This window comes from Phycodurus eques, chromosome 13 (genome assembly GCF_024500275.1).
Source record: "Phycodurus eques isolate BA_2022a chromosome 13, UOR_Pequ_1.1, whole genome shotgun sequence".
Taxonomy (NCBI): Eukaryota; Metazoa; Chordata; class Actinopteri; order Syngnathiformes; family Syngnathidae; genus Phycodurus; species Phycodurus eques.
In genome coordinates, this window is record NC_084537.1 from 13744282 (window position 1) to 13762691 (window position 18410).

At 39.8% G+C, this 18410-nt stretch overlaps 2 protein-coding genes across 2 annotated transcripts; one reads left to right on the forward strand and one right to left on the reverse strand.

Annotated features, from left to right (window-relative positions):
* Positions 1-805: 805 nt before the first annotated feature.
* Positions 806-10849, reverse strand: cactin. The gene is made up of 10 exons (XM_061693279.1): positions 9697-10849; positions 8948-9497; positions 8761-8856; positions 7898-8043; positions 7647-7809; positions 6356-6470; positions 6040-6232; positions 5828-5947; positions 3083-3456; positions 806-1427 (listed from the first exon to the last, which is right to left on the reverse strand). The coding sequence occupies exons 1-10, from the start codon at positions 9996-9998 to the stop codon at positions 937-939; spliced, it is 2550 nt and encodes an 849-aa protein (XP_061549263.1). The 5' UTR covers positions 9999-10849; the 3' UTR covers positions 806-936.
* On the forward strand, positions 10647-18404 carry cdc34b (cell division cycle 34 homolog (S. cerevisiae) b). Its single transcript, XM_061693320.1, has 5 exons — positions 10647-11449; positions 11551-11637; positions 13538-13635; positions 15341-15475; positions 16736-18404. Exons 1-5 carry the CDS (start codon positions 11264-11266, stop codon positions 16944-16946), a joined length of 717 nt encoding a protein of 238 aa, XP_061549304.1. The 5' UTR covers positions 10647-11263; the 3' UTR covers positions 16947-18404.
* The last annotated feature ends 6 nt before the right edge of the window (positions 18405-18410 follow it).

Here is an 18410-nt window from a genome sequence, read left to right on the forward strand (position 1 = left end):
AAACCAGATTTTATATACTGTACTTAGTGATTTAAAAAAAATTTTTTTTTTTAATTCATTCAAATTTGGCAGGCTTGTTAACATTACTCTTGTCTGTGGTGTGTCGAATTTACATGACATTTTTTGAGCCTATTTAGTGGCACTTTAAAGTTGCAGAGGTACACTGAAATGTAAATCTTCCATCCATCGCTTTTCTGAACTGTTCATCCTCACTAGAGTGGCGGGTGTGCTGGCACCTATCTGTGCTGACTTTGTGAAATAAATAAATAGCAGTTCCAACAGACAGCATTTGAAATTTGCTGCGCTTGACCCAGACATGTTAACAAAACATAGAAGTGCTGCGTGCATAGAGACCCTAGACATCTATGGAGACCGAGCTGCGATATTCGGATGTGACGTCCGTGAGTTTGGGTGCTGGAATGTGGCGCCCCACCTTGGCCCTATCTATTTCATTAATGAGATGCTGTGAATGTCGAACTTTTAACCAGTCAATGAATGAAGATGTTTGCGCCCCAGAGTAGATGTTTTGTCACTAAAACAGACAACAGGGCTAAATTAATCAAGTTTACTCATCATTACCAATATACTTTTATCTATATAGCTTATAGATATTTTTGTGGTTGTGAGGAGACTTTGATTTCGACTTAAAAACTGTTAACCCAACAATGACCTGCCTTTGGCTTTTTCATTGTGTTTTCACTTTTACCCTTAAATGAACTGAATGTCTCAGAGGTACTAGATGAACTAGTCAGAAAAACAAACAAGAGGAATGGTATATAAAAAAAAATAAAAAAAAGTCTCTCTCTAATGTATGATTCTTTTTTACTGAACAGATTGCATTAATAAGCACTTTTACAGAGTTGTGGACCCATAACCACCAAGAAAAGAGGTGGGCTTGATTCCATTAAAAACAATTACGATAAAGCTACGTGAGCTTCACCTCCTGTAGCGGTACCTCTTGAAGTGGAACCACAACTGAAAGATCCCGTTAGCGAACTGACAGCGGAAGCCGTGTCGGTGCGAATACTCCCACTCTCTGTTTACTATCTTAAAGGCGATGTCCTCGTACGGCGGTCCGGCGTGGAATCTTAGGATCCCAAAGTCCTTGTTATCAGGACTGGGCTCAAGGAAGTACTGCGGGGTGGAGCGCTTGTCTATCAGGTCCGGGTAGAAAATATTAAACTTATAGCCTTGGACGATTTTAGGGGGAGGGTTGTCAAAGTCGTAATGGGTCTGGTTGTATTTGTTCCACTCAAAACCAGTATGGACCCTGTTGAAGAAGCGAGGTTTCCGTGGTCGGTATTTGTCTGCCCACAGGTACATCTTGCCGGTGACGGGAATCTCCACGCTGAACTGGGCCTCGTCGTTGCCCATTCCCTCTTTGGCGCGACGCACGAAGGCATCCTCCGCACTCTCGCTGGCGTCACCTAAGAGAAAGATGAAGACGATCAACAATATTGCAATATCCCACACTGAAATGTACTTTGTACTTCATTTGTGTGAATGATGAGAGACAAAACTCCCGATTATTATCATCACAAGAAAGTGTATTCGCTTCTACTTTCAGATTCTATCAACAAATAACATTTCAATATCTGGGTAAGTGGGAGGGTATCTACAAGAACATTTCTTAGTGAGTTACTCAACTACAGTGGTGCCTTGAGGTACAGGGGACCTGGCGTACGAGGTTTTGGAGATACGAGCCATTGCTTTGTCTTGCGAGCAAAATTTTATACAGTACACAGTGGCAGTGAACTCAACTCACTTCACAAGAAGCAGTAGTTTGGCAGATAGTAAACAATTCTTCAAAAAAAGAGGCTTCAAGCTGTTTAATGGCATTCCCAATTGGAGTTTACCATCGAACTAACATGAAACAGAATGGAGTTAAAACAACTACACAACTCTGCCTTTCGCTAACTTAATGCTAACAGACAATGTAAAATGTCATCGACAGGCTAAAAAAATAGCATCAATAGTTGCGGTGTTATAACCCTTTAAGCAACAGAAATCTGAACACAAATGGTGCAACAACATATGTAGACAAGAATTGTAACAATACTCACGGGTATATATTCCTTATCGTCTGTGAATAACTATAATAATATTACTGCAATAATATTAGTCATAAGTCATAGTTCCCTGAGTCACTTAGAGTGGTTGTGAAACTCATTTTTGGCTCTCCATGACGGTATTGCACACACCAGAAAGCATCGCAATGAATTAATCAGTATGCAATACCTGTTCTATTATTCTTTATTTTATACTTAATGTTGTTACTATATTTTTATGAAGTAAATTAAACTGTGCTAGTTTCCTTACTTAAAAACACATCACAAAAATTGTTGTTGTGCTTTTTGAGGAGGCTGGTGCTGATTCATGGCATTTCAATTCATTTCAATAGTGAAAGATGGTTTGAGACAGGAATGTCTAATCACCGAACAAATTAAACTCTCATCTCAAGGCACCACTGTATAGTGTTCCCCCACGACTCGCGGGTCAGCTGCACCGAGCCCCGCTGCAAACAGCAGAAACCCGCTAGTAATTGAATCTACTTTAAAAAAAAGTTGATAATTGCCTTTAGATGCTACAAGACAGCCACAAAGGACTAATTTTGTCGAAAGGAAGCTACTCAACATGCTTCAACATTGTTCGTTATCACCAAAATGCCACAAGATGGTGGAAAATCACTACTTTTGTTTAAATGAAACTCACTTCAACATAGTTGAAGGTACAGAGATTCCACAAAAATGGCAGAAAAGCACTACTTTGGGTTAAATGAAGCTATTCAACACTCTTTAACATAGTTCCTTGGCACCAAGTCACCACAAGACGGCGCCAAAGTAACATTTTTATTTTATCTATCTCCTTTCCCACATGTGAGGGCATTACAGATTGTAAATATACTGCAAAAACACTAATGAAAAACAATCACTTTAAAAAAGTGGTATAGGGGCCCAAATGATGAACTGCGATATTGCGGGGGAACACTGTACTACTGCCTTCCATTTTGACTCAATTGCTTCAAGATGTGATTAGCCTCCAAACAATCACCCACTTTCATGTGTTGTTCTTGCTCTCATACCTGTGACCTGCAGCTGCCTGCGCGCTAACTGCAGCCTGTGTGCGTCTTCCTCAGGGGTGATAGTGTGAGTGTCCAGTGGCAGCTCAGACGACGTGAGTAGCGTGGGACTGTAGCGGCCCGAATCATACTCTGCCTGGCTCTGCTGGATCAGATCCTCCTCCGTCAAAACGGCTTCAACCTCCTCGCCCTTCTCGTCATCCTTCTTTTGCCCGCGTTTTCCTCGGTCCTCATTCTGGTCGCCGCCTTCCGACGTAGATGTGGACGGGCCGTCTTCTCTTGCCGGTCTCTTGCTGGCGTTTTGGGCTGAGGAGGAAGATGACTGGCCGGGATCTTCTGATGTTGACTCTTCTGAACGGCCTCCTGCTCTGTCATCACTATTGGAAGAAAATAGTGTTAGTTCCTTTAAATGTGTATGCAAATGTTGCAGAAAAGATGGAACCCCTGCCCCAAATGTACAGCCAAAAATTGCGAGAAAAAATTCAGTCTGAAATATCAACATGTCAAATTGCACGAGATGTCAATTCAATGAACAAAAAAATTACCTCGTGTCTGTGTTTTGCCTTTTCATTGGCTTGTTGAGGATTTTTGTTTGGGGGGGGGGGGGGGGGGGGGGGGCTTACCGGAATTTATCGTGTACAATGCGCATCTTTCCCCCCAATAAATTGTCAAAAGTCAATAGTGCGCATTATACATAGGTTTAGGGGCAAATTGGGGGGGGGAGGGGAAAATCACATTTTATAAATGTATGCCGCCATCTAGTGGTTATGAAAAAGTTGTACACTTTCATTCCAAAATGCCACCGCCACCTAGTGGTTATAAAAAGGGTGTAGCCTACACTTTCATTCCAATATGACAGGGGTATGTATGACTGCATAATATGTACAGTTGTGCTCATAGGTTTACATACGCTGGCAGAATTTGTGAAATATATTTTTTTTTTAATTTATTTATTTATTTATTTATTTATTTACTTTTTTAAATATGACTGATGACTGAACAACAACCATCCTTAATTTCTTTATGGTTATGTTTTGTTTGATGATAATGCTTTTCTGAAATGCTTGACGGTTTAATTTCAATCCCATTCAAATAAAATGTTGTGTGTTTCGCCTGGCCCTTCATGTTTTCTTTTAAGAATTGTACCCATCTTACAAATTCTGTCTGGGTAATCAAACACATGAGCACAACTGTGTGTTTTCTCGTTTACTAAATAAAAGTAGGGCTGTGAATTTCAAAATAAGAGCAAGTAAATTGAAAAAAAAGGATTACGTGTTCAAATAAAGTGCTTAACGTCAGAATAATTCCTTGAAAAAAAATAACAAAACACAGATAAGACTACGTTTTGGTCATATGGGTAGAAGCAAAATCATGCATTGTAAAAATGCATTATACATAGGTAGAAGGGTTTTCCAGAATTTTTAGGTCAACTTTGGGGGTGCGGCTTATACATGGGTGCGCATTATACACGAGAAATTACGGTATTCCCAAAAAAAAGTTCACATAATCAGACGGGCTGTAGCGATCGATTATTTTAGAATCGATTATGCTACCAATTAATCACATTATCTAATTCAAAGTTTGATTTTGGTTGTACAGCAAAAGGGAATAAAAATCAGGACTTTCTGTATGCCAAATGCCAACGTGAAGGGAGATATGTTTATTTTGTTACTGTTTGTTCAATAAAGTGGTTGTAAGCGCACCGGCGGCTGTGTCTATCCTTGACCTCATGCAGGGGCATTACAATACGTTCTAAGTAGCGGTGGTAGGCTATATGAAATTAGCTAACATCGATACTTTGTTTTGGCGATCGAAGACTTGCCTTTGTGGTACTTTAATTAGTTCTGCTTTGCAGTAGGCACATTGCATATTGTCATTTTTCTTTGTTTAAGTGTGAAATGATTTCAAACTTTGAACAGTCGCTGTCTTTTACGCACTATTTTCTCCTCGCTCATCGCCATTGAGCAAACTTATTTTTACAAGAAGTAAAATTAGTACATGTAGAAGAATTATTGCTGCTAAGCTTCGGGGGTGGGGGTGGGGGAAACCACTGCTCACGAAGCTTCGCAGCAATAATTTAATAATAATAAATAATAGTTTCAGGCCTCAGCCAACTTCATTCAAGATTCATCACATGCGTCGTCACATTATCAGAAATCAAGGCAATGTGTTTCGTTGTTTTCTCTCTGTACAGTGGTTAAACGTTGAATGGTGAATTTGTGAACAGCAGACTGCGAATAAGCATGGGGGGTTCACTGAGTGGTGACTGACTGTGTGACATTTACGAAAGCTAAACGGTATATCGTGACTCACCTTTGTTTTCTTATTTTATGGCAGTTAAGAATGTTAAAATTGTTAGCCTAATAACATAACTGCCCAAGTAATGTTTAACTTACTGTCAAAAGAATTTAAAAAATACCAATTTGCTTGCTAAAAATTGTGTTGTTTTTTTTGTCAGTGTAGATTCTCAGTCAAAGGTTGAATTGAGGCAATTTTTTTTCCCGGTTTTCCAAAACCATTCAAAAACGACTTTTTGTCAATAATGCTCTTAGGCTAATGAAATCTTACTAAAAGAGGTTTTGTAATGGGGACAGTTGGACCACAGAATGGAATATTTCTTGTCTGTGACAAATTGTTTTGAAATAAGAACAAATGGGAGGTTGACTAAAGTTGTGGGATGAATTACGTCACACATCAGATATTCAACTTTTTGTTGTTGTTGTTGATAGAGTCCACTGATTGACTTACATGTCGTCGCTCCTTGGCTCCTCCTTGATGATGGGGAACAAAGGTTCGCTGTCTACGCCTTGTTCTTGCTTCAGCTTAAACAACTTCTGACGCAGCACATCCTGGTGTCGCTCTCTCAGCCTGTCACACAAACAGATTTTGATGTTGTGTGATCATTTCATTTCAGCTGCATAGGGGGAAAAAAAGGAACAACGTCGAGGTCACATTCATACCTGGCTCTTGCCATGTAGACCCGGACCTGCTGCAGCAGACTCTCCCAGTAACCGATGTCAAGGTTGGATCCTCCAGCCCGGATCTTGGTCTCTATGTTGAGGTGGAGAGCCTGCAGCTGGCTGTATGTCTTTCCTTTGAACACGGTCTGGACGTCACTGCTCACAGCTGTGTTGATGCCATCACGGCGGTCACCTGAGGGTCATTCAATCAAATGATACTGAGCTTCTTTTTATACGCGGTAGCTTGTCAAACTGCTGTAAAAATATAAAGACATATTTAGAGGGGAAGAGCGGTGAAAAAGAGGAAATAATGTACCTGGTCCCTTTTCAGAGGCCTCCAGTTTCCTCAGCTTGCTGATTTCATCCTCAGTAATGGTGGTCATGTCACGCCAAAAATCGACATTTTTGCCTTGTTCCAACTCCATATAAACCTGCACTTATGATAATTACGTGTTAATACAGGGTGCCCAGAAAGTCACTACACACTTGCTTTTTGCCTATTTCGTTTCAGAACTCATTTGGAAAGACGCGAGACCATCTGCATTTAACAGCCTAGGCTTTGCAGTTTTTGTAAGCATAACTATTATTAATTCCCTTGTTGCTTGCCAAATGACATTTGAGCAGCGTTGCAAGAGGTTTTTATGTCTCTGATTGCAGTTCACTGACAGTTTGAGAAGATTTTTGGCCATCACTACTCCACCGCGTAGTTCAATTTATGCCATCCGTGGCAGGTTTCTGATCTTTCGTTGACAATTCATGCAGCGGAACGCCTACTATTACCACCACAAAACTACTGCTACGAAACCCTGAACTCTTAGAGCAGGCGTTTGCGCAAAGGCAATTAAGTCTAGCCGGGGGGCTGCACCGGAACTCAGAATCAACAAAAGTTCGATTCAGCGGATGCTTTGGAGAGTCATGAAGCTTTAGCCGTACTGACTTCTGGTTGTTGAACATCATAATCTTCCGCTTGAAGCCTTTGAACAACCTGAAGTTGGCACAGGTAAAGCTGTCTTACTCACTGTATCATCCGCTGAATCGAGCTTCTGTTGATGCTAAGTTCCAGTGGAGACTTTACTTGGCTTTGTGTGAATGCCTGCTCTAGGGGTTTAGTTGACACCAGTAGTGGTAGTAGCAGGCCTTCAACTGGAAGGCTTGTCAAGAACTGATTCTCTTTCACAAACCTTGCCGCGAATACCATTAACAACACACATTGGAGCGGTGTGACGGACATAAAGCTTCTCAAACTGGCGCTGAACTGCAGTCAAGGACAGAAAAACTTGGCAATGCTGTCAATTAACGGGGCATGCGCATGAAAATGATATGCTTACAAAAACTGCAACCCCAAAGCTCTCAAAAGCTGATGGCTTCAAGTTTGCCTGAATGATAACTGAAAAGAAATACAAAAAAATATGAAGTGCATTTATGTATTTGTAAAGAAGGGATTTCTTTTTAGGCTCATGTATTTGATCTAATTCAATGCTGCAGGTTTAACTAATATTGTGATTGGTCTGTGGGAAATGCGCAAGAACTGTGTGATTGTAGACGACCACACTGTATCCAACCAAGCATCCTCCGATCGGTTATGATTGCGTAACCCTGGCACCCACCTTAATATCCTCCAGAAGATCATCCATGTCTGTGACTGTCAGCCCATTAAGGAAGGTATACGGTTCATGCATCTCAACAGCGAGATCGTCATCTTCTGCACTGATGTACTTTGCCAGCAGGTCAATGGGCTTTGCGCGGCCATCACGGATTCTAATCTTAGACCTGGTCATAAATATTTTTTTATTACGTTCTTTTGGTCAAATTATTAAATTCAAGATGAATGTTTATTTCACCTGTGAAAGCTACATACCGTAGTTTGGCCTGATGCAAATGGAAGTTGTCCTCCTGTTCGGCCCAGGTCTTGAAATGCTCCGCTTCTTTCTCTCTCTGCAGCATCTCCAGCTCGGTTTCCCTCATTGCCTTCTCTCGCTCACGCTCCAAACGCAGCTGCTTTACCTACAGCATAAACAGACACACACTGGGCTTACAATCAAGTTGAAATAAAACAATTTGCCGTTGTCGCCATGTCCCGACTAAAATATATTGTATCAGGGAATTCTCCAAATTCTGTGCAAGATCTGGTGAGTTGATTTTACAGAACCAGAAAGGTAACTGGCTCAGTCTTTGTAGCTTGGCCATAATTTTAGTTAATTGCTTGTAAGGGGCAACAGTAGATCATCTGTAAGGATTTAGGCATTCCATTAATTTCAGCCCCCCACAACCCCAGAAAAATGGTGAAAAGTAAAATAGCACTCTAATGTATAAAAACACAATAAATGAGAATGTAAAGAAATAAACCAGTTTCATAAAGTGCAATTTCTGTACATACTGTAGTATTTGCGTGTTGGATGTGTGCCTTATAAGGCCGTGGCCCAGTGAGTGACGTCAGGAGCTGGAGTCAGTCAGGTTGGACGCGTATTATTATTTTTTTTTATAAGCTTTGATGTCCGTTTATGGGTTTTGCGAAATAATTGGGATTGAAAATGCCCAGAATGTCATTTTTCAAGCTATTCTAGTTGCTTGTTTGTTTTTACACCTGGCAGTTGAGAGGGCTTGATTTCTCATCAATATGCAAAATGTAAATAAGCTTTACTCTGATTGGCTCGCTCATCTTCTCAATGTAACTGTGGAAAACAGCTTCACTCTGATTGGCCATTGTTTTTAATTAGGTACCTTCTGAAGTTCTCTGCGATTTTCCTCCTGGATGCGTTTGTTCCTCTCTTTAAGATCTTTCTCTCCGAGGTGGCCGATACCTTTCTTATCCAAAGCCTGACAAAATACAAACAAGACGAGAGAATAATATATCACATCATAATCATAATAATAACAATAATCATATCTCCTCGGCTTCGAAACATACCTTTTGCCATTTGAATGTACCCAGTAGGTTATTATCACCGAACGGGTTGTCTGCATTGGTGTATCCCATGTACTCTTCGCTCCAACCCATCTTTTCTCTCCTCTTCCTTTCCTTCCCCTCTTTCTTGGCCAACCTCCTGGCCCTCTTTTCTTCTGGTGTCTCCAGAGCCTTCATCATCTCCCTCTGTTTCTTCTTGTCTTCCTTGTCTTTGGTGGTCCTGCTCTGCCGATCGGAGCCCGAGCTGTCAGAGGAGTCTGCCGAACTGGACTGATGCCTCCCTTGGTCACTGCCTTTCTCGCTCCGCCCTCGCTCCCTTTCGCTACTCTTTTCCCTTTTGTCTCTCTCAGATTTCCTCTCTCTTTCTCTATCCCGCTCCTTCTGTCTCTGTCTGTCTCGGCTGAGGCTTCTCCGTCTTCCTCGCTCTCTTTCACTGCTTCCATCCCGGAAGCCCGAAGGTGATCTTTCCTTCCTCCTTTCTCGAGATGTTCCTCTTCGCATCTTCATGTCGCTTCTTCCGCCTCTCTCTTTAGGATGATCAGAGTCTGATGAACTGAGGCAAAACAAAGGATTAAATAAACATGTTTCATGTTTTAAGAGCTAAAGTCTAAAAATGTGTTCTTGTAATTGACGGGTTTTAGTAACGATTCATTCCATAGGACTTATATTAAGGGCTGCTTGCTGACATGCAGACTTGCCTTCTCAACAAAGGGAGATAATATCAATTACTAGTAAATAAACAGTATTGTTACCTAGACGAATTTCCATTAGATTTGCTCCTGGCACGTTGTATTCTTCTCCTGTCGGTCTCCGAGTCACTTCGGGAACTTGAAGGGCTCCTATGTTTAGGCCGTCGTTTGTCTGGGGAGCTGCTCCCGGAGTCACGGCTGTCGGACCGTCCACGGCCCTGGGTGGAACGTCTTGGGTCCGCAAATTGAGAGCGATTCGTCCTTCTCTCTGGCGATTTAGACCTGCTTGCTCTGGACCTATTTCGCCGGTCCCGGCTACGACTTTTGGACACGGAGCGGGAACGTCGTCTCGATTTCGAACTCATCACGAACTTTACGTTGACGCAGGGTCCTGTTAGGAATTTGTCGCGTTAATATATCGTAATACACGTTTGTTTTTCTTTTCGGAGTTTATAATAGTTACGCGTTCACACAAATATTAAATATAGGAACCAAACGTTAATAATAAAACATAATTCACTAATTTGATCTATATAGTAGGCTGTTATCAAACGTTGTATTCAGGCAAAAGTGGGGCAGCTATAAAGGGTACTTTCTGTAACAGTGTCGCAGGATAATTACGTTGGAAAAGCTCGACTATTATAAATATAAATGTAAAAGTTGACAACGCTGAGATTTACACTATTACACTTCCAAGATCAACTATTCAATACAAAATGTATTTATTGAATACAAATAATGTCATTGTCAAAATAGGTCAGTGCAGCGTTTCAGAAACGCAAACAACACTCGCGTTCGTACGACATCCTGTAACTGGTGAATGTAGTTCCAAGCGTTATTTCCGTAATGTAAAAATCACATAATATGAGGTATATTTCAATCAATTTAAGTTTGTTCTATTTTTTTGACATAACATAGTATTTTATTGACAGTTTTGTCTAAAACAATGACTGTTTGTAGAATACGATGCAATGTTTACAAACACAAACCGGACTACAACTCCCATAGCAGCCTATTGCACAATTCCCTGTTTTCAGGGAGAGAAAGGACTTCTTTTCAACAACATTATTCGCTCTGTCCGCATGACATTAAGCTTTAGAGCGCTAAATGTATACTTCATAACATTTTCAAATCGGTCGCTGTGTTTTGTTTTTAAACCTGCCTCTCATTTTCGACAACCAGCTCGTTGTTAATCTATTCGCGACAAGGTAAAAAAAAAAAAAAAAAAAAAAAAAAAAAATCGGCTCCCCTCTGGTTGTGAGGTAGTCTTCGTTAGCTAGCTTATTTAGCCAGGAGCTACCAGTAGATTTACGGCTTATTATCCACGACAAATTTTCCGAGTAGATCACCTAAAGCTTCTGTTACTCGGCGGCCACGATGGTTTGGTTAGTTAACGATAGTGAGCAATTGGACACGAAATAATTGATCCGATTTTGGTAACAAATCAACACAAGTCGCATTCGATCCCGGTCGCGTTGGCCTGTTTTCATTGTATCCTCACAACGTCGGTAGCGTCGGGTTTGTTCGACCGAGTGCGTGCGGCGTCAAATTTAGCTGCGCTGCTGCCGTAAACAAACGAGTCAGCAGCTGTCGAGTGGAGAGCTAACTTCAGGGTAGCCAAGTGTCAAGTATGGCGCAGCACGATTGCTCTCATGTCGCCAGTTCGCAGAAAGCTCTCATGCTGGAAATGAAGAGCCTTCAAGAGGAGCCCGTCGAGGGTTTTAAAATAACGTTGGTGGACGAGGCGGATATGTACAACTGGGAAGTGGCCATTTTCGGACCCCCCAATACTCACTATGAGGGGGGTTATTTCAAGGTAAGACTCATTTCAAGTCTACTTGAAAATACACTTTTAAAAATATGTTGTATCTATGAAACTTTAAGTGATGTACTTTTTGTTGGCGCTGTATGCTTTAGGCTCGGATCAAATTCCCCATGGACTACCCATATTCCCCACCTTCCTTCAGATTCCTCACTAAGATGTGGCATCCCAACATCTATGAGGTGGGACAATATCACAATAAACAGGCATTGGTGTCCTCATCTGAATCACTCAGTCATCATGAAAATGTAGAATAATGAAACTCTGAGGTCTTGTTAGAAGTAGCTAAACATTTCCACTCAATCCAGTACAAAGATAATACTCTTAAAATATGTACAATTTGTTTCCATCGGATCATGTGCGTGATTTAACATGTCTCATACACAGCAGTATCGATGCTGATATCGATATTATTTATCGATATTATTTCAAGGTATCAGGTACTCGTGAAGGCTGCCAATAATATCACCCACCAATACTTATGGAAAAATTATCTGACATTGCGTAAGTCCTCCTTGCTACTAGTTGGCGGTACACTGTGGCGGTTTGACAGATCGGCGAATCATCATGTGCGTCAGGAAGAAAGAAAGGTCTTTGTTCACAATTGTCAGTTAAAATGTTATGTATTAAAAGTACTAGTGGTATCGGTACTCTGTATCGGTGAGTACTCGAGTGACTACTCATACTGGAATTGGTCCAAAAAAGAGGTATCGAACATCCCTACTCAAAACACTTGTATCCAACCCCCCAGCCCCCTGAAAACAAACTTTGAGATGTTTTTGTTTTTTTTATGAGGAAATATGACACTCTAATTTTCAAATCATTGTAAAAACATCCAGTAATGACATTCAATGGAATCAAAAGCAATGAAACCGTTTTTGTCACACTTTCACGTTCAATTCAATGCACATTGTGCTGCTCATTCTGGTCTGCATGGCTTGGCCACCTGGAGACAATATAAAGGCCAATTGTTATTTTCCGTCACACTTACTCTCCTGCCTGGAAGCAGCTGTCAATCATATTTCAGCAAGGCGTGTCCTGCCTACTTAATACAATTCATATCTCTGTCTCTCTTTTTTTTTTTTTTTTTTTTTTTTTTTATGAAATGGGGAAGTCTCAAAGGCACTTTATGGTGATATTGACTCGGGTGAAGTATCACACGCTGTTCACGTATTTGGTTAGCCTAATAGCATAATTCCCTAAGTCGTTTCTGAAAACAAGAAAAAAAATCAACAAACAAGAACAGTCCAGTTGCCTCCATTCAACCTTTGCGGATTACCATAACCTGGAACTCTTTTACTGTTTATCATGTAATCGTGTTATTCAAACACAGTGGTGGGATGTAACAAAGATGATGGATTGCGATCTTGGGGTCTCTAAGGTGTAAAAAAACAAAACAAAAAAACAACAACCAAAAAACAGGGACAGCAATGACATGGAGGAATGTGAACTAGGGAGCATTAGGGTTGATGGCACAACAGTTTCACTGATTTGAGATGTTCCCTATCCATGGCCTTATTCAAGAGAATTATTTGATGTTGTCAGCTTCAAGTGGTAAATGCATTTTGTCTTGTGCCAGCCTAAAAACCAGCAGTTTCAGGCATTCAAGTATCCTCCGTCTTATCTGTAAAAACCTATACAGTAAGGTATATTTTTGTAATTTTTCATTTTTTGTTAGTCACTTCACAACGTACAATGTAAAAAGTAGAGCCATCGCTAGCTAGCTCGTAAAAACACCATCATGAGACAGCTAACTTGATTTTTTTTCTTTTAAGTACGAGCAGTATGTAAGTTAATAAAACAAGAAAACTTTTGTGTTTGCAAATATTTTTTTGTGTTTGTACCAAGTTATCAAAACAGATATTTTATATAATTGACAGTAAAAAAATATTTTTTACTTTCCTAATTAATTACATTTTAGTATTTTTTACTTAAGTCCAGGAGTTGAATCAGTACTTCTTTTACCAGAAGTTTATGTATTTATACTTTTGTACAAAGTGAGAGTACTTTAGCCACCTCTGATAAAATGGTCTCTGTTAGTTACATGACAGTCTTATCAGTGATCAATTTCCTCTGTTTCAGAATGGAGATGTGTGCATTTCTATATTGCACCCTCCAGTGGATGACCCACAAAGTGGAGAACTGCCTTCAGAGAGATGGAATCCCACCCAGAATGTCCGGTTAGCATGAATTGTCATTATCTGGTTACTGTCTTTGTCTCATACCCTAATCACATGACATTTGTCTTCAGAGGAGTCCGTTCTCATGAGGCGCATGTTGTCACTACATCTGGTGATTCAACACCCTCTGTTGAAATCTGATCCCTGTCTCTCGGCTAACGTCTTCTGTTTACCTGCACAATACTGTGGTGCCGCTAAAGTTAAACACAGTCATTTCCGAGACGCTGCTTTCAAAACGCTCCTTTATTGCCCAAGGGAATATTTATAGTAGAAATTAGAGAGTCAAGATGCTGCCATCATAAAACCTTTTATGAACTGTACAGACAATATTTTAAGTAACATTTTAAGATTAAAAACTGTCATGTCTAACTGTCAATTAATCTTGAATAAGATGTTAAACCTAGTGATAGTTATATTACATTTGAGTTCACAACTTAAGTTTACAAGCCTGGCAGAATTTATAAGATGTGTACCATTCTTTCAAGAAAACTTATTTTTAATGTGATTAAAATTACACTACACAGTATAAAGCATTTCAAAATAGCACAAGGATTAAACAAAACATAGCAATAAAGAAAATAATGAGACAGTCCCCATTCTGGCATCAGTTAAATTTCCCCAAGATTGCCAAACTTTCACAAGACTTTGCCAGGGTGTGTAAACTCAGAAGCACAAATATAGCCATAAATTGTTAACTTATCGTTAACTCATTCACTGCCAGCCTTCCCAGATAACATGGATATTTGACTTCTAAAGCCGTCAATGGCAGTGAATGTATTAAGAATGTTGATTAATCGAGTCTTGAAGCAAATTAGGAAATATGGAGTGCACTACTTGACTGCAACAATCAAGGTGCAGTTGATTCAGTCTCACTCTCAAATAGTTAACTTGCGAAAGAGTAACAGCATGACGTCAACTATGGGAAGTTTAGCCAAATCCACAGAGATCACGCAGTGCAATTATCTGCTCATTACAACACAGACCTCGGAGCAGGTGTTCGGAACATTTAGCGAGAGATTCAAAGTAGGGTTTATCATCCATCCGGTTTGTCTTTTTAAAATAAAACACATTTTCATTGCAATTGCAAGACGTAATGGCCTTATCAAGTGTCAGAACTCTTTATCGGCGAGTACTCAAACATAAGTACTTGTACCAATAATCTGTCTGGGGAAAAAAGTGGTATCGGCGCATCTCTACTTTTAATAATGTTGAGATATCACAAGCAACTTTTTTGTTACCAACCCCCTTTTTCAAAGAAATAAAATAGCGTGTGGCCCGTGACAAAAATGACTTTGACGCCCCTTATTTACTCTTCAGTTAACCTAACATGCATGTTTTCTAATGTGGGAGGAAGCCGGAGTCACCGGAGAACAGACAAACTCCGGAGAACAGAAAGGCCAGAGCTGCGATTTAATCCCAGAACCTCTGATCTGGGAGGTAGACGTGCTAAACACTAGATCACCTTGCTGCTCTTTATGCAATTGTGTGGTAAAATCCCTAATCCTGTTCTATGCATATTGAGGATTGACAATCAAAGATACCATACCACAGTAATTTCATAGTCAGTTGTAGAAAGATATTCAACTAGTGCAAATAATTTGCAATCTTTGATTAAAAATTGGCTCACATATGCACTTTAACAGTCCAGATATTACATCATAAGTATGTCAAGTTATAATGTTGTGACCCTCCTTTGTGCCTTCAGAACCATTTTGCTGAGTGTGATCTCACTGCTGAATGAGCCAAACACCTTCTCTCCTGCCAATGTGGATGCCTCTGTCATGTATCGCAAATGGAGGGACAGCAAGGGAAAGGACCGTGAATATGTCGAGATCATCAGGTGAACAACCAAACAGTATGAGTTCACGTTAAAACCAAATTTAAAATGGGTACATGTTGAAAATGTGAATTGGTGTCTGTTTTTGGAAACTAAGCGCGAACACTGGTAGTAGTGTTTATTCGATAAGATTTCAATCGGTAGTCATTTCAATGACATCAATATCCATAAAGAAAATTCTAATTTCAGGAACAAAACATAAATCAAGGCACAATGTCACTGCAACACGATTTAAAATGAAAATAGTACGTTGGTAGGTTTTATGTAGTTTGAGAGATTGATAATTCGTGTAGCTCTTTTTTTGTAACTTAAAATAGAGTGAGTGTTGGTTTCATGTGTTACCCCATATCTCCACACAGTAAGTCAAATATAGAAGTAACAGAGCAAAGTGTATACTGAATAATGAAGTCTTAGTCAGGACATCCTTAGTTTTACAGAGTAAAAGAAAAAAAGCTATGGTTTTTGGCATTTGTTTTTCACATCATCTATATGTGGCTTCCAACCCATTTTCACATCAATTTTTACTCCAAATATGTAATAACATACACTTCTTCCATTTTAATGGCATTTACCACGATTTTCACTAGTTATGCACCAATTTTTTGGCCACCGCAAATTTTGGGCCAAAAATGGCCCAAATGTGTATTTTCAGTTTTCGGCTGAAAGACTTTCATCGCCAAAACAAAACCGTGTAGAGTTATTTTGGTGTTGTAAAGTCTGTAGCATGCACCCTCCCCCCACCCATCCGAAAACAACAAACAAATTGTATCGCAAAAGACACAATACGAGTAACCACGGTTGAAAACAAGGCATTCAAGTGGATGATTAAATTAATGGACCCTTGTTACCAACTTCCTGGGCGTAAATTGGAATTGTAAAACTTGAAAGCTTTTGCATATTCAGATGATATGTTTATGAATACATAATTATTTTTTTTATTTTACACAGTTGTATAATTTTCCATGTCATGTTCAACTTTTGACAGAAAACAAACATTTTAATCAAAAGGTTAAGATTAACAGGGAACATTTAAGATTATATTGATATTGACTGATATTAAATTGATATTGATTTTGCAGTGGTAAATTGTACATATGTCATTCAGGTATCTTTTCATTCACTTGTATGCCAAACCTCTGACTCCGTATCACTCTAATTTATTCATTAATACACGATGATAAAGAGTGCCAAATGCTTTTTTTAGGTCTAAAGTTGCCTAATGATATCTCCTTATAAACTATTAATGTTGAATGTCTCATGCAGAAAACAAGTATTGGCCACCAAGGTGGAGGCAGAACGCGATGGCGTTCAGGTACCCACCACGCTAGCTGAGTACTGTGTCCGCACACGTGCCCCGCCTCCCGACGAAGGCTCCGACCTCTTCTATGACTATTATTACGATGACGACGACGTGGAGGACGGGGATGGCGACTGCTGCTACGATGAAGACGACTCGGGCAACGAAGAGTCGTGACATGGCTTTTTTCACAGCGTGACCAATCTTTGCTGACATGCGACGACCCCCTTTTACTGCCCGGGTCGTCTGAGAGGTCTGAGGTCTGCAAGTGAGAAATATTTGATGCCTCCTGTTTGTAAACCAATGAAATAAGATGATTTTACCTTAGCTTGCGTGCTGTTTGTTCAAGATGAATTGACGGGCTCATGAGGATTTGCTGAGATTTGCACCAGCAAAACAAACAAAAAAGAAAAAGAAAAATAAATCATTTTGACTTGAAACCAGAGAGGCTAACTTAACTAGTGCTTCTAATGTCAAAGGTCAGATAGTGGGTGGGGGTGGGGGTGATGCCACTTTGCAATGATGCAAACACAAATCATTCACTTAACAACTTCTTTCATTGTAACTAGTTTCCCTTTCTGATTGTGTTTTCTGCTTACCGGTATAAAGTCTCAGCAACTTGCTGGAACGGTGAACTACAAAAAAAATAAAAAAATGGGATCGGACTTTCCTCAAACTTCATAGTCTGCATGCCAGAAAACCTTGGAATATTTCCCCCCCCCCCCCCCCACTCTCTTCTGGGAAACTTTGCAAATGGTGATCTGCTGACAGCTTTGATAACAAAAGAATGAAATTAGAGAGAACCTAGCGAGTTCTCTGAAGTGGACTACTGGTTGGTTCAAACTACCGTTCACCATTTTTACATTAAGAAAATAATCTTTGCTGTGTCTCCTCTGGTTACCAATGGGTGTGTTTTGTCATTTTGAGTGTGGAATTATGATACTTAAGGCTGCGAGATAGTGTAGGACGACCATTGTTTCTGGGGGAGGATAGTACTATCTCATCAGAATTGTTTCTCCTCAGGATTGAACCCTGACTAAACACTTTTTTTTTTTTTTTGGTTTTAAATGCCCCTGCAATGTATGCTGTTGTATTCTCGTCTTTATTTTCTGCTTCTTGCAAGCAATATTAGTCTCTTTCTATATGGTTAGACTTTAATGCCTGCAACCTTTGCTTAAGAATGTTTTATGTGATGAGATTATTAGGATTGACAACTAAAACGTGTGTAGAAAATGTGTCAGAGAAATGATGTTGCGGTGTCAGTCAGGATTATGAAAGGATTTTCAGCCCTTGGAAGTCTGTGGAAATGAAAAAGGACAATTCCACCACAATTTATTTTATTGTTTGTGTTAGTAGTGAGTTTAAGTATTTTGATATATTTTTAGTGTTGGTGTGTTTCCTCGTGTGTATTTTTCGTCACCAGTATTGATTGTTTCATCTGCTCAAATTGGACTACACTGAATTTCTCAGGATTATTCAATTACAGTCCACATATTTGGTCGTTTTGAGAGCTACAGACACCTTGACGGATATGCACATGTAGCTGTACGGATGATCACCTTGTTTTATTCACCTGTTTATTTTTTATTTTTTGGCTATTTAAAAGTAAAAAAATAAAGATTTATTGGAACAAAATCGACG

What these genes read in the sequence shown, in the direction of transcription:
- cactin (XM_061693279.1), bottom strand. Translation starts at nt 9,998, where the DNA reads ATGAGTTCGAAATCGAGACGACGTTCCCGCTCCGTGTCCAAAAGTCGT. An exon ending in GTACATTCAAATGGCAAAAG is followed by an intron (nt 8,857 to 8,947) that starts GTATGTTTCGAA and finishes GTATTTTGTCAG; the next exon opens with GCTTTGGATAAGAAAGGTAT. An exon ending in GGCCTCTGAAAAGGGACCAG is followed by an intron (nt 6,233 to 6,355) that starts GTACATTATTTC and finishes AATGACCCTCAG; the next exon opens with GTGACCGCCGTGATGGCATC.
- cdc34b (XM_061693320.1), top strand. Translation starts at nt 11,264, where the DNA reads ATGGCGCAGCACGATTGCTCTCATGTCGCCAGTTCGCAGAAAGCTCTC. An exon ending in ATGAGGGGGGTTATTTCAAG is followed by an intron (nt 11,450 to 11,550) that starts GTAAGACTCATT and finishes TGTATGCTTTAG; the next exon opens with GCTCGGATCAAATTCCCCAT. An exon ending in GGCATCCCAACATCTATGAG is followed by an intron (nt 11,638 to 13,537) that starts GTGGGACAATAT and finishes CCTCTGTTTCAG; the next exon opens with AATGGAGATGTGTGCATTTC.